Here is a 15518-nt window from a genome sequence, read left to right on the forward strand (position 1 = left end):
AGTGGTAGTAAAAAGAGTTTTGGAGAATTCCATTCCAAGGTAGAACTGGGCATTAATTCTAACTTTAGACTACTTCATTTACTGTTATTTGGCTTTTTTTTTTTCCATTCTAAACTGGAGAAATTCATCCTTGTGGGCATAAGGGGAATTCATTTTTAAAATTACTTCAGATTTCACCATGTGTGATCAGGAACTTGATGTAAATACTTCGAATATTAAAGTACTTGGGGGCACCTGGGCGGCTCCGTGGGTTAAGCGTCTGCCTTCAGCTCAGTTCATGACTCCGGGGTCCTGGGATCGAGTCCTGTGCCGGGCTCCCTGCTCAGCGGGGAGCCTGCTTCTCCCTCTCCCAGCTCCCCCGCTTTGCTCTTACTCTCTCTTGCTATCTCTCTCTCAAATAAATAAAATCTTTAAAAAATAAAAAATAAAAATAAATAAAGTCCTTCTTGTCTGTACTTCTTCCAAGACCTCAGCATAGCCATGACTCAGTTAAAGCTTATCTGAAAAGGATATTCAGAGTTACCTGTGATACACTGTTCTTCTTTTGAAATACTTCTGCGTGCAACTTACAGGTCCAGGCGTTCTTTGAAAATCAGTCAGAGACAACCTTTCGGCTTCACTGTGTCCAGGAGGCTTTGGAAGTCATCCAGTTGAATATCCGATGGATGGAAAAGAACCTCAAAACTCTGACATGGTGGCTCTAGCATGCACAGCTGCGCCCCATTTTGTCGCCCATTCAGAGAGCTTGTTAACGTGGGCTCTGCTGCTTTTGCAAAAAGCCAAGGTGAAGCCAGAATTGCTGCCAAGTTGTTGGCACTCTTAGGAGTTCTAGTTCGCTCAGGGCCCGTCTGTATTTTTCATCTGTCTTTCTCGAATTGTCTTTGGGCAGTATGTAGTTATTTATTACAAAATTATATGCACCTGTATGCCAACATCTACAAAAACAGTGAGTAATTTTTCTACTTTGAAGATACGCAAATGGGGGAAAAACCTCCGTTTTGGCATTCTGTTCGGTTTCTCAGTATCCGGAAAGTACTGACACAGTGCAACAAGGATCTACCGTGGGAGCCGTCATCTTTGCAGGTGCTGCTTTGTCAGCCATTTGTTGCTTCTTAGTGATAGACGATAGATGTTACTTTAATGTGGTACAGAACTTAGCTTCAAAAGCTATGGCAATGAAGTCGACGCATCCTACAGCTGTTAGAAAACCGATCTCAGGTGTGCAGATCTACTTGGTTTGAGGTTTTGATTAATCCTTTATTTTCTGAAACAAAGTTTAAATAAGATCTATAACTTATATTTTTTTCTGCAGGACAGCCAGGTGCTACAGAATTTTTAAATTTTTGTTGTACTGAAAAGCTAAGTAACAAGGACAAAAGATTAAATTTTCCAAATAGGTAATACTTATTTTTTCATCTTTTAGGAAAATGTTTCAAACTGAGTAAGCTTTAATTATAATTATTTTATTTATGAATTCCAGTATTCTCCAAATCTGTACACCTTTATCACTCCCTGCCATAGGTATATCTTACGTTATAGAGGAATATGTCTACATTTATGGCAAGCATTTTGTTAATACTGTTGTCTTTTATCATGACTATCACTGTTACTAGAATTAGTTTAGGTTGCCTTTGACATTACCTGATCATAGACACTTTCTCTGTGAGTCATACTCATGTGTAGATTTTCATGTTATATGGTAGTATATATTAGAAGCGTATTTTAAAATAGGGTCTTTGAGAAATTGAACATTTTTATTTGAAGTTCACCATAGTACCTTAAAGGAATAAAGAGAATGTGGGATAGGAGTAACTTGATTCAGATTTAATATGGTGGGCTTTGAATTTTTTCTACTATCAAAATAGTACTTTTCTTTAGTTGAAAAATCAGTGGGTTTTGTTTGTTTTGTTTTATTTTGTTTTTTTCATGGCCAAAGTAGCTGATTAAAAGGAATGGCCAAGAAAAGAAAGAAAAGGGAAGATTTCCAAAACTGTATGGCATTTTCACTCCTTGTAAAGGAGAAATACTGTACTTGAATTTTTTGAGCTATGCAGACTTAGTATCTAGATTGTTGAGTTTCTTTGATTCTTAGGGGAAAAGCTTTCTTCCTAATAATTTTTGAGTACTTTATATTTTCTTTGAAAACATCTTCTGTGTACATAAAAAGGGTAGATACCCATTTGTGAGCACTTAAAACACTCCAGAGAATCAATGGGAAAGGTCACCTTTTTTAAGTTAGCAGGTATACAGTGAAAATATGTGGGATTGTGTATAAAATTATATTTTACTTTATGAAAATATTTTTATATAAAAAAATTTAAAATGCTGGCAAGCTGAAAGGTAGCTTTCTTTAATCCTAGTGTGTTTTTTCCCAATTTAGTCTTTTCTAAACATTTACCTCTGGTTCAGAGTACAAACTATTATATCCTGAGAATCGCAGAATCCTCTAAAGATGTCTTATTGAAACTGGGGTGATTGTAGGTCTTTATTCCTCTTGTGCTTTAGCAGATGAATGATACTTTAGTTGATATTGGAAGTTAGTGTGTTTTTATATTTTTAGAGTGGGGAAAAATACTAAACTTTTGAGGGGTTTTTTGGTTGCTGGTTTTTTACCATGTTATATTACTGAATTCCACTTTGATACAGAGTTTAAATTTTGCTACTTCTCAACATCAGTTAAGATTTTTCAGTTATACCTGCCCATCTTTACATTGCTCCTGTAATGTATGTTAACTCTGCATATGGCAGATCTTCAATTATATCATTTTTTCTGAGTGTGTGTGTGTGTGTGTGTGTGGGCAGAGGGTAATGTTTAAGTAAATCCTTATCAAAACATGGGCTAAAAAAAAGAGGTAACTTGTAATTCATTGCTTTCTTTGTACTCACAACCTGTTCATTCCCATGATACCGGATCCCTTCTGGTTATAGTTCTATTTGTAGTTTTAGTAGCCCTCACCTCACATTGTCCCACAGAGTTCCATAATTTTCAAGTCAAGCTAACCCATCTCTATGGTACTTCCAAAAACGAACTCTTGAGTCAGGAGGGATAAGTCTACGTAATAGATAGGACATGTGACATGACAGGCATAACTTAGCTTTTGAAGTTTTACCAACCGCCCTCCCCGCCAACTTTGTCTTAGCCACGGTGGCTCTGAGAACTCCCATGTACATTCCTGCAGTCGCAGCGCTTGGTCATGTGCACGCACAGATCCATGGCACCGTCGAGTATTAACGTTCATGGCAGAGACACAAGCTGCTTGAACGTAATAGAAGAGGCACATTATGCTGGATGATTAAGAAAGGTAAAATTGGAAATTTGGAATTGTAGAAAGAAAGACTTGTGCTTTGGAGATCTGGAAGTAGAAATCTAAGGCGTCCAGTTTGTTAACAGCAAGAGACTGGATACATTAAACTGCGGGTAGTGTCCGGTCCCACCCCAAGCACGGGCCTTCCTCCAGGGCAGTGTTTGCTATAAATCCCTGTAAGTGAAAGTGTGTTGCCATTGTGTGAGTGCTCCTGAACTTTCTTACCATTTTACCATCCCAGGTTCTGCTTAATTCTAATACTCTTTGCCATTCAGGTTTTCATTTTATTGTATGTTAATGTCTGTAGGAACAAAAGAGCTGTCAGAAGAGTTCTGGGTATGTAGAGGCTCGGGGGCTGCGTCAGTCTCCCTGGGACCAGAACAGAGTCCTTTCTGAATATTGGAAAGTAAGGAATGAAAGTTACGTGCTGAGTTTGTCGGATTACTGGTAGCCCAGTGCTCAGTTGTATTTTAAGAGCCTACGCAAACTAAAGCACCTGGAACCATAATGTGTGGTTGGATTGCCGAGTATTCAGGTAACCCCCATTCATTTCATGGGACTGCAGAGAAGGAGTATGAGCTCAGGACACGTATCATCGCGAGGTCAGCATCTCCTGGGCGGAGTTTGCAAAATGAGATCTGAATTTCGTAGGTATGATAGAGCTCTTTTTCTCCCCTTTGCCTTTGTCATTTGGTTTTTATTGGAATGAATTCTCTTTCTAAAGAGCTGCTTCTCTTCCCCCTCTGACACTCCCATTTGTACTTTAAAAAAAAAAAAACAAAAACTAATGTGTGTATTTTTGCTATTTTTTTTGCATTCTTTTATTTTGTGCTTCGTTCTCTGCGCCGGCAGCAAGTCCTGAATGAAAAATGGCAGTCCACATGTAGGATCAATCTCCTGTCCCCCCTTCCCCTTCTCGCCTGCACATGCGATACCTCGTAGTATAGTTGATTGAGGTCTTTGAGTGGCTCTTGGCGGGGGAGGGGGTATATACTTTTTAAATGTACATTTGTGGTTTTGAACTATTTTTATTTTCTTTCATTTTGTATACTTGCTTCTGATAAAGAGTGAGACGCCATCCTGTGGAAATCTCTTCTGCCCTTCCCGTATTGCCTGTGTAGGCAACAGCTGCAGAGTAGTTATTTGATGTTTCTTTTTTGGAAGTTGATGGTGATACTGGGGGGAGAGCAGAGTATGTTCTGTTTAAAATGTGTACAAAATGATTTTGCTGCCATTTTGTGGGTGTTATTTCACTTTGCACTTCATTCATCTTTCTCACGGGTGGGTATAGATATCTAATGAACTGTGGCGGTCCGGAAGTACGACAGATGTCCCGTGCACCCCTCCCCTTGTTGCTAATAACTAATAGAGTGGTTGTAGTTGCTCTTGTTGGGATCTCGTCTTGTGGGGTGGGGCAGATGTATGTATATCTGTGTTATGCTCCTTTTTTAATGTTTCATTTTATATGTGTTCCTTTGCATGTGTGCATACACACTTAGTGAAAGTTGAGGTTCAGAGTATGACATTTCCTGTTTGCCCTATTCCTTATTGCCTCCTTGGGTGGTAGCTAATGTTTTGTTTTGTGTTGCGGGGTGGGAGAAAGTAGGGTATGTACTTAATGTATATAAATAGACTTCCTACTACTTTGTATTACTTATTCATTTCGTACTATGTCCTCCTCAGAGGACGTCCGAGTACCTGATGAGACGTGGAGGTCCGGATGTATGACAATCTCCTCTTGTCCCCTTCCCTTATTGCCTGAGTGGGCAATAGCTAGTAGAGTAGTTGTTGGAGTGGGTTGGCAGTGGGGGGGGGGGGGGGAGGTTGGGGGAAGGGATGTGTACATGCTGTATATACCTGTTTTTACTACCAAGTTGTATTATTTTCATTGGGTACCCTGACTGGAAGTTACCCAATGAACCACGGAGGTCCGGATGTATAACAATTTCCTCTTGTCCCCTTCCCTTATTGCCTGAGTGGGCAATGACTAGTAAAGCAGTTAATTAGTTTCAGGGGTTCTTTTGTAGGTTTGGGGTTAACTATTTTTAAATATATGTATATACATATATCCATGTTTTTACTTCCTTATTATAGTATTTCACTGGGTACCCAGTCCTTCACTCGGACACGTAGGTTCCTAATGAACCGTGGAGTTTTAGATGTATAGCAATCTCCTCATCTCCCTTTCCCTTTTTATCTATGTAGGCAATAATTTTCAGTGGTTTGGGTTTTTTGAAGTCTTGGGGGGTGGGAAGGGACTAAGGGCAGGATATATACTTTTGAAAACTGTATGTACAGTGTTTGTTACTATATTGTGTTATTCCATTTTGTACCCCGTCCCTTCCTTGGACGTGGAGGTACCTAATGAGACGTGGAGGTCCGGATGTATGAAAATCTCCTCTTGTCCCCTTTCCTTATTGCCTCTGTGGGCAATAGTTTTAGAGTAGTTCTAGATTAATGTTTTTACTCTACCCCTCCCTCCCGTGGGAGGGTGGGGGATATGTACTTTTTAAAATGTATATAAATATTTTTGTTCCTTTTTTCTGTTACTACATTTTGTACCTAGATCTTTCCATGGATATTTAGGTACATGATGAAAATTAAGGTTCATTCTATGAGAAAAATCTCCTCTTCACCCCTTCCCTTATTGCCTGTCTGGGCAATGACTAGCGGCGCAGTTGTTTAGAGGGTTTTTTTGGCAGGGTGGAGGGGGGATTTCTGGGTTTACATTTTTAAAAAGGTATATAAATGTCTGCTGTGTTGTTGTTGTTGTTCTGCTCTTTTCCTTTGAACCGATTTTTTTTGTTTGGATTTGTAGATATGCAATGTAGTGCAGAGGCCCAGCTCCAGAGGCGTGATAAACCGTTTCTCTCTTCCCCTATAGCCTGTGCACGATTGTATGAGAGTACTGTAGGACTCGGTGTTTGTTGTGTTTGAAGTTCTTAATGGGGAATGGGCTTATTAGGTAAGATAGATGATTTTTTAAATGTATATAAATGTTTCTGCCTCTTTTTGGCGTTCACTTCATTTTGAATCTAGTCCTTTGCATGACTGTTAAGGTACTTACTGAAAGTTGAGATTGATTCTATGAAAAATCTCCCCTATTCCCTTCCCTCATTGCCTGGCGGGCAGTGGTAGAAGAATAGATGTTTATTTCTTTTTTTGGAGGGGTGGGGGGTGGGAGTATTCTGAATGAGTGAGGGGCAGAGTGTGTATGTGTGTGTGTGTGTGCATGTGTGTGTGCGTGTAAAATTTTTTTAAATGTATATAAATGTTTGCTACGTTTTGTGTGTTACTTCACTTAGTACTCAGTCCTTTGTGGGGACTTGTAGGTACATAATGAAACATGGAGGTCCATACGTATGATAAATCTCCTCTGCGTCCCTTCCCTCACTGCCTGCGTGGGCAATAGTTTTATAATTTGGGGTAGTTTTTTTTAAGGGGGAGAGATGATTTGGGTGGGTCTTGGGGAGGGGAAAAGAACAGGGTATGAACTTTTAAAACCTGTATATCAGTGTTTTCCTATTATTGATTTTGTACCTAGTCTTGGCATGATGTATAGGTACCGGATGAAAGTGGAGGACCAGTGTATGACAGATCTCCCTTTCTCCCCTTCCCTTATTGCCTGTGTTAGCAATAGTGAGCAGAAGAGTTGTGTGCTGTTTATTTACTTGGTTTTTTTTGGAGGGGTTTATGTTTGTGGCAGGGGAATATTCTTAATACATATGAATATGGGTGGGGCTTTTTTTGTTTCATTTTGTATTTAGTTCTTTGCATGGCTATTTATATTGGGACCTAATGAAAATTGAGTTTCATAAATTGACAGATCGCTTCTTCCTTTCCCACATATTTCCTCATTTAGCAGTGCCTAGTATAGTTGTTGTTTTGTGGTTATTTTGTTTTATTCCTAGGATATATGCCTTTAAAAATGTAAATATATATAAGCATGTAACTAATCTGCTTTTTTTTTTTTTTTCATTATTTTTCATTAATACGTAGTCCCTTTCAGGGCTGTGCATGGATCTAACAAAAATCAAGTCCCACCAAATCCCTGCCATCTGACTTGAAAGGCACTGGAGTGGTGTAACTCATGGCAACAGGTATATAGCAAATAAGTTGGGAGAAGACACTTGGATCTGATTGACTTATAAAAGCTAATCAGATTCAGTGTTTCTTACGCTGATTCAGACGGAAGGAAATGGTGAAAAGGGGCCTGTGCTTTGGAGATTCCAGACAGGCAAGAGGACAGAACTAAGGAAAAAGTAGGTTTAAAGGTCATTGCTGATTAATCTTTCAGTAACTGGTAAGCCAGTGAAAGTGCTGCCTAGAACTTACGTGAAGACGAGAGTAGCTTCTTTTGGGGGCCTGGAATTCTGACTTACCTCCAGAAGTCCCCTGCAGTTCCATCGATAGCATATTCTTATGTAACTGATAGAACTTACTTTGGTTTTCGGAATGAATGTTTTGAGTTATTGCCATAGGTTCTAGTGAATAAGGACATGGGCCCCAAAATCATTCCATAAAGAATCAGGAGGCAGGCCCTCTTTCAGCGCCCGTCTATGGTCGGGCAAGCTGGCCCTTTTCTACCCAGAGCTCTTCTGAGTGGCTGCTTCACTCTCCTCAGTTCTCCATTAGCTGGACCATTCCTGTTCTTTTTTGTTTGTTTTTCTTTTTGTCTTCGGTGCCTGCAATATTAGATGTTATCCTCACGTACACTTAAATTTTTAAGTAAGCCAGTGTTGCCTCATCAGCGGTATATTTTTGCATGCATTTCATACATCCAGACTTGCATATTCACGTTCAGCATTCTTGAATCGTACTTACTCTTCATCCACCACATGGTAAATGTTAGGACTCCACGTTTGTCTGTATCAAAGAAAATGCATGTGTAAAATTCCTCACTCCCTCCCTGCCTCTCTCCCTTCCTTGAATTTTTCCTTCAAGCTTCTGAGCAATCTTTGTTTGTTCTGCAGTTTATAATGCTGAAGATTTGCCCTATTATTTTATTATATGTGTATTTTTAGAAACATTGATAGGACTCCTAGAACACTGGCAAAGAGATGTCATTTACTATATCAAACTCTCAGGTTCTAGTGTTCAAAACTTAGCCTATCCTTTGCTGTTATTTATACCTGCTGCTGTAGAAAAAATAAAAGTTTGTTCATGACACATGTAACTTTGATCATAAATAAGGAGAAAGGGGCACCTTTTTGGAATTAGTCATGGTAGTCATTAGTGATATTTCTAAACAGTTCTTAATTTGAAATACTTCAAAGAAGTAAAGGTCATGGCTTCGCTGAATGAAATGCTCCAGAAGTTGAAATGAATAAACCGTCAGGACAATAATACACTTGTGTGTGTGTGTGTGTGTGTGTATACAGATATATATATAAAATGAGAATTACCGCGTAATTGGAGCATTTGCATTATCAGCAAACTCACGCTGAGACAAACCTTAGTCTTATAGCCGTCTTGATTAAAGCCAAGTGTTCCACGTTGCTATGAAGAGTAATCTCTTTCAAACACTTTGAAAAGTAGTTACTTAGAAGCTTGTAAAAATATTACATTTTTGTATTTAAACACCTATGCGGATCTCCAATTCTTTGAATCTGAGCTTGTGGGTGGAATTCTAAATTTGTATCATAACCTGTCTTTTGTGGAAAATTTTGAAAATGGTATGTATAATATAATATATATATGCAAATTGTGTTGTGTCACTTGTAAAGGGAAAAGGCTTATTTTTCTTTATATTTCTGATAACTTGTTTTGCATATGACCAGCACTGACTGAAAGGCATGTGTAATTGCAAACACTGTTGCTTTTTTTTTTGTGAAATGAAAATAAAAGTATTTAAATATAAATGTTGTATGGCCTATTTGGATGAAAGAAAAATTACGTATGTAAAATGGTGCATCTTCTCCGATTACACGCTCTACCAGGATAATGATGGTACTCATTGTCTTGCATGATTTGTTTTCTGCCCCACTAGTACCCCAGTATCTCTACTGCCTGTAACTCAAGGTTTCTCAAACTCACACTATTGCTAGGAGCATCCTCATCCTCAGCCTCTAATGCAAATAACGAATACAAACTAATGGCAATTCCACTGTGACAACAAAAAATGCCTCCGGACATTGCCAAATTTCTCCTGTGATGGGGTGGGGATTAAAACTTTCAGTGGATGCTTGGAGCAGGGGGCTCAGTAACAGTTACAGGAACTCTATCTAGGGCAATGATTTACTTTTTAGACTGAATTGCTTCTTATAAATGCTCAGTACCAGTTGATACTGTAAAAGTTAAGTACCTAAATCCGTATGAGACATGTAGCTACTTAGGCCAGTGAAACCAAAGAATACTCACTATCTGAATTTGAAGGTGAAATGACACTGAATGTTATCAAGGGACCACCCCCCCAGCTTTGATTCACATACAATTGGAGTGGGGGTACACAGCTTTTTCCAAGGGACACTGCCACAGTTACATTCCTGGTCAGGTCGACAAAAGGAGTTTCTCTGTTCTGGCCCTGTGAGTGGTCTTGAGGGACAATTGAGAATTTCTTAGGCTTCCAGATAGGGGAACTAGAACCAGTATTCTCTTAGGGTAATTGTTAAGGCTTAAAGTTGGGTACTTTAGGGCAAATACATTGTCTCGCCATCCCCTTACCCAAAACGCTCTTTCCAGGGACACAGAGCAACCTTGAAGCCTTACCTTTTAAAAACTCTTATGATATAGGAGAATCAACAAAGTGAAGGCAACCTACTGAATGAGGAAGATATTTGCCAATGATCTGTTAAGAGGTTAATATCCAAAATATATAAATGACTTCTACCACTCAACACTGGAAGACCAAATAATCTGATTATAATGGGCAGAAGACCTGAATAGACATTTTTCAAAAGAAGACATATAGATGGCCAACAGACACATGAAAAGATGATCAACATCACTGATTATCAGAGAAATGCAAATCAAAACCACAATGATAAATCACCTGACATCTGTCAGGATGGCTAATATCAAAAAGACAGGATATATCAAGTGTTGACAAGGATGTGGAGAAAAAGGAACCCTCATGCACTGTTGGTGGGAATGCAAACTGGTGCAGTCACTGTGGAAGACAATGTGGAGGATCCTCACAAAATTAGAATTACCATTTGATCCAGTAATTCCACTACTGGTCATTTATCCAAAGGAAAAAAAAACAAAACACTAAGTTGAAAAGCTATATGCACCCCTATGTTTGTTGCAGCATTATTTACAATAGCCAAGACATGGAAGGAACCTAAGTGTCCCATCGATAGATGAATATATATATATATATATATATATATATATATATATATATATAATGGAACATTATTCAGGCATAAAGAAGAATGAGATCTTGCCATTTGCAACAACATGATGAATCTAGAGGTTATTATGCTAAGTGAAATGAGACTGCGAAATACGATATGATTTTGCTCATATGTGGAATCTAGAAAACAAAACAAAGCAGAAACAAACCCTTAAATACAGAGAACAAACTGGTGGTTGCCAGAGTGGAGATGGGTAGGGGGATGGGAGGTACAGGCTTCCAGTTATGGAAGGAATAAGTCACTGGGATGAAAGGCACAGCATGGGGAACATGGTAAATGGTATTGTAATAATGTATGGTGACAGATGGTAGCTACACTTGTGGGGAGCTTAGCAAAGAGCTGTTCAATCATGTTGTACATCTGAAATTAATGTAACATTGTATTGTCAACTATACTTCAATAAATAATATACTAGGGAAATGTTCTTAGGAGTTGCCAAGATTTTGATCAAAAGCTACTGGTTACAGTTTTTATACTTTTTTATTCATGGATATCTGCAATAAACAATTGAACTAAAATCCTTTATAAATGTAGAGAAGAACACTTTGCTTTCAATGGACTTTTTGATGAGAGTAATAGAACTTTATTTTTTAAAGTCATTTTTAGGATTCATGACACAGAAGAGTTTGATATGGTTGTATTTTCTTTTTGCTTTACTTCAGTCCTTACCGTAAAGCCCTACCTGCCCCCACCACCGCACCACGCAAACACACGCATGCACACACACACAAGCATCCAGTGCTTCCTAAAACTTGTGTGCGAGGTGAACAGTTGACTTACATGCTCTTCAGGCATGTTATTACCAGAGAGCAAAAACATACTTTTAAATCATCATTACAGCCCACCTTCACTAATTAGCGATATGTTTCCAGTGCTTTCTGCTTGGTCATTTTTATTATTTTTCTTAGGGATGGTCATCCAGTCAATTAGTGATTGTGATTTCTGTTGTTGGCTGAGCTGAATTATAATCAGGAGTTTTGCTTATATGTATAATAACTTTTTTTCCCTAATATCCCTCTCATTTTTTGAAGGAAGAACATAATGTAATTAACAAAATAAAATAATCCAAATCTTGGGTTAAAGTAGATGATGTTGGCAAAGCTGAATGTCGAACAGGCTGCACCGGGAGGCAATAGACTGAAAGGAAGTCAGGGGCAGACAGGAAGCCAGGTTAGCTCAGGAAAGGCTAGTTAGCCGAGCCAGGGTGTTGCTTATTCACAGGCTGTTTGTTTAGAAGCAGGTGTGGCAACCCGCGAGCCGTCTGTTGGGTGGCTGTTGATGTGGCCCTTCTCTGTGAGTGCAGTCCAGCTGTCGGGGGCTTCGTGCAGGGTGGTGCACCGGCTGCCCGGGGCGGGTGGTGGCTGCTTCTCTCTTCATTTACGTCGCCTCCCAGCCCTTTGTGATTTTTAATTTAAGCAGAATTCTTGGAATATCAAGGTAATGATTCTTAGAAATTTAAAACATTTGAAAGGCCGTGTAACATAGACAGGCATCGATCGGGACTGGAATCGATTCCTGGTTTGGTCATTTGCCACTTGTTACTTAATTCCTATTAGCCTCAGTTTCCTCCAGTAATAAAACAGGGATCCTACCTACCCTTGGGAGGTTGTTCACCTCGCATTAAATAAAATCTCTATAAATTACCTAGCACCATGCCTGTAAATAGGTAGTAAATGTCCGCTGCTATTGTTACAACTTCTTGCTGCTTTCTGGGGTACACAGAGGTTAATACCCTCAGGTCCAGATGGAAATAAGGTTTTTTTTAGTTGAATAGGTTATATAACTTACCAGTTAGGAAATTAGAGAAATAATTTCGGTCTAATCCTCTTTGTAAATTTAAGCCTTAGATATGCAGATTTAATTTGAGAGTTATTGTAGTATATTAGAAAAAGCATGGAGTTATATAGGTTTCACAACTGAAATAATATCCTGTCACTGAATTTGGTTAATTATAAATAAGTATGAAATAAAATCCTGATAATCTGCAATGGTGGTAATAATATCTACTTTGCAGTAATAACATCAGGCAGGCACCAGGTATATGGGAAATAAATCTCGTATTTCATGGGTGCTCAGTAAATACTCCTTTTTTTCCCTTTCAATTATTTATTTGCCTTAAATATGCAAAAGAATCAAGCATACACAAGTCTCAGTTCTAGCTAGAAAACCCAGGGTACGAGTTAGCGCGTGGCAGAGAAATTGGCCAAATGTGTTAAGATCTCTCTTCGTGCTAGAGAAAACCTTCCGTCATTTTACTGATCAAGTAAGGGTTCCAAAGACTATGCCCTAGCTAAGACCCCCAGGATATAACATTGTATGTTAAACTTGTATACGTGTTTGTATTAGAAAAAGTTTGTGTCGCCTTTGAGACAAATTATGTGCGGTTATCTGCAGGATACTGTTTCCTTGGAAACAAGAGTAGTAGGATCTACTATTGAAAGAGGTGTTTGAGTATTTAAATGTAGAGTGTGGAGCTAAAAACTATCCTACTATTTTAACTTTTAAACTCAACAATGTGGGTACGCCTGGATGGCTCAGTTGGTTAAGCATCTGACTTGTGCTCGGGTAGTGGTCCCAGGGTCCTGGGGTCGAGCCCCGCATCGGGCTCCCTGCTCAGCGGGAAGCCTGCTTCTCCCTCTCCTGCTCCCCCCTGCTTGTGCTCTCTCTCTCTCTGTCAAATAAATAAAATCTTTTAAAAACAATAAACTCAACAATGTGAACAATCTAAATACTATAATCTCAAAAGCGTCGGTATACAGATGTTAACATCCATATACCTCAGCCATATACCGTTTTTTGTATGTTTGAACTGAGTGGGTTGCAATGAAGTAACCTCTCTTGGGTGGAAGATGCTAATGGCAGGGAGGTTCAGACAGACTTCTCTCACCCCCGAGGGAGACACCAGGGAGGGGAAAGGGGTGGTTAACAATGGTAAGGGCCAGTGCCGTCATTGTCGATGAACTGGTTGGAAGGAACATAGATAGTAGCTTCACCAACTGCAGGTAGAAGATGAGGAAGTTCACAGGAAGTTTACAGTCATGGGAAAAGACACAATATTAACGCATAATTTTAGGATCATCGTTTTCACATATTTAATCTTTATTGAGAGTTGGGGGGCATAATGGATGTCAGTTGACTTTCCTCTGCCTTGTATCCATGCCCATTGTCTCTTTTCTAAAAGTCTGGAGCAAACCTGAACTTAGAGCCTACTGCCTCTTTACGATGCCTTCCCACAAACCCAGTGCAGCCAAAGCATTACTGAGCGAAGCAAATTTTCCCCAGGATTACACAGGGGAGAATCTCTCTCATGCCACAACAAACAGCTTCATCCTCACTTAATATTTCTCTTCTCCAGATCTTTTCACTTACTCCTCCAAAGCATGCACACACACACACACACACACACACGCCTCGCTGACTGCTCATTCTTACTCCTAGCCATCTTGAACTTGAAATGTCTCTCCTCTGTGGCGTTGCACCTCAGCAGCTACTCCCAGATGCACACGGCCAAGTGCATCAGGAGCTCGGGGCAGCTAATGGCCTGCAGTGAGCAGCCAGCCCCCTGATTTAGAAGGACCCCTCTGTGGCCTTTTGCTAGTTATTTTGCTATACTCCTTGGACTCTTACTCCAAGCAGCTTATCAACTATATATTTCAAACAAGCCCATTGTTCTCATAAAAGGAAACTTTATCCACCTCTTTTGATTGGCAACCAATTTCTTCGTGTTTTTTCTAGGCTAATAGGAAAGTTAGCTTATAATATCTGAGCATATCCTGACTCTGGGTGAGAGAAAGCAGCCCTACGTTGAGCTGCTAGAAGATGGAAACCAGGCCATAGTTTGCAAATGTTGTGGAGGGCTCATTCATTCAGCCAGCGTTTGTAGTCCTCTGCCCCGCACCAGGCCTGGGCCCAGGTGGGCACGTGATGCCCAACTGTAACGTGAGCTGCCTCCGCCTGGGCCAGTGCCGCCGGGGTTTTACAAACACCGCCTGCGTGCTGGCGCGTAAAGAGGTGAGGGCATTTGGGTTCAGGAGGAACAGAAGTGAAGGGCGTCCCCGTGGGAGGTTCTAACTCTGGGCTGGTAGTGCTTTGCGGCCACCTCGGCAACAGTGCTGCCCTGAGTGGAGGGGCTGGGGGGGACCCTCGTGCCCCCTCCCGAATTGCCTTCTGCTCATTTGGGTGCGCAGCACAACGGGAAGAACAGGGGCCTCTGCCCCGGGGCCGTGGAAGTGGCCACGTTTAACGGCTCCTGTCACTGACTGGGAACCAAAGGCGCTTTTGCTCCACTCTGAGTAACCACGCAGGGATTCAGTCCTGAGGGTGTTCCAAGTGAATGACAAGGGGCTGGAAGTTAATTGCCTGTTTCGGTTTCACTCCAGGTTCCCCCTAGGTTCTAATTAGCCATAAATGAGCTTGGCTCCCGTCGGCCTAGGTTGTAAGAGTGCTTTCTTGGCTGAGTTGCTCCGTATTGCCAAGCAAGAATAAGGAGAGTGTTTCAAGGTAGATTTATAAATCAGGGAGTCTTGATTTACCCCAAAGTTCAATAAAAGGTGGAGGGCTCGTAGCTACCTGTCGTGGAAAACCTACAGGTGAAGTCCCAGAGTATGATGAATTAAATGCGCCATACAGAAAACGCACTGTTTGTCCGAGAGGCTTCTAGACGTGACAAGTACCGCGGCTCCTTCATGTCACTTACTGCCCTTGAGCCTCAGCAATCAGAGCAGCAGTTCTGGCCTTTGACCTCTCCAAGGTTCCTGCCTTAAATTAAGAGCAGTCTGCAGAAATCTTTTAGAACGAGCTTGGGATGCATCGTCAGCAACCAGTAGGTAAAAAACCAACCAACCAACCAACCAAC

General features: G+C 40.4%; 1 protein-coding gene across 5 annotated transcripts in view; it reads left to right on the top strand.

Moving 5' to 3' along the window:
* LNPEP (leucyl and cystinyl aminopeptidase) overlaps nt 1-9132 on the top strand; it is a 90557-nt gene extending 81425 nt beyond the window's left edge. Inside the window, exons 18-19 of one of the 5 annotated variants that reach the window (XR_010413168.1) lie at nt 573-784; nt 7305-9132. Coding sequence is in view for 1 of the 5 variants with exons in the window: in XM_045899185.3 (XP_045755141.1) it covers nt 573-704 (132 nt within the window). In the remaining 4 variants the exon portion in view is untranslated. Of the gene's footprint in view, nt 1-572 lie in introns of all 5 variants that reach the window. The other 4 variants (XR_010413169.1, XR_010413166.1, XR_010413167.1 and 1 more) reach the window with 4 other exon arrangements.
* Nucleotides 9133-15518: the final 6386 nt, after the last annotated feature.

This window comes from Mirounga angustirostris, unplaced genomic scaffold (genome assembly GCF_029215605.1).
Source record: "Mirounga angustirostris isolate CCGP_5_RB_7025 unplaced genomic scaffold, mMirAng1.0.hap1 SCAF_7, whole genome shotgun sequence".
NCBI lineage: Eukaryota > Metazoa > Chordata > Mammalia > Carnivora > Phocidae > Mirounga > Mirounga angustirostris.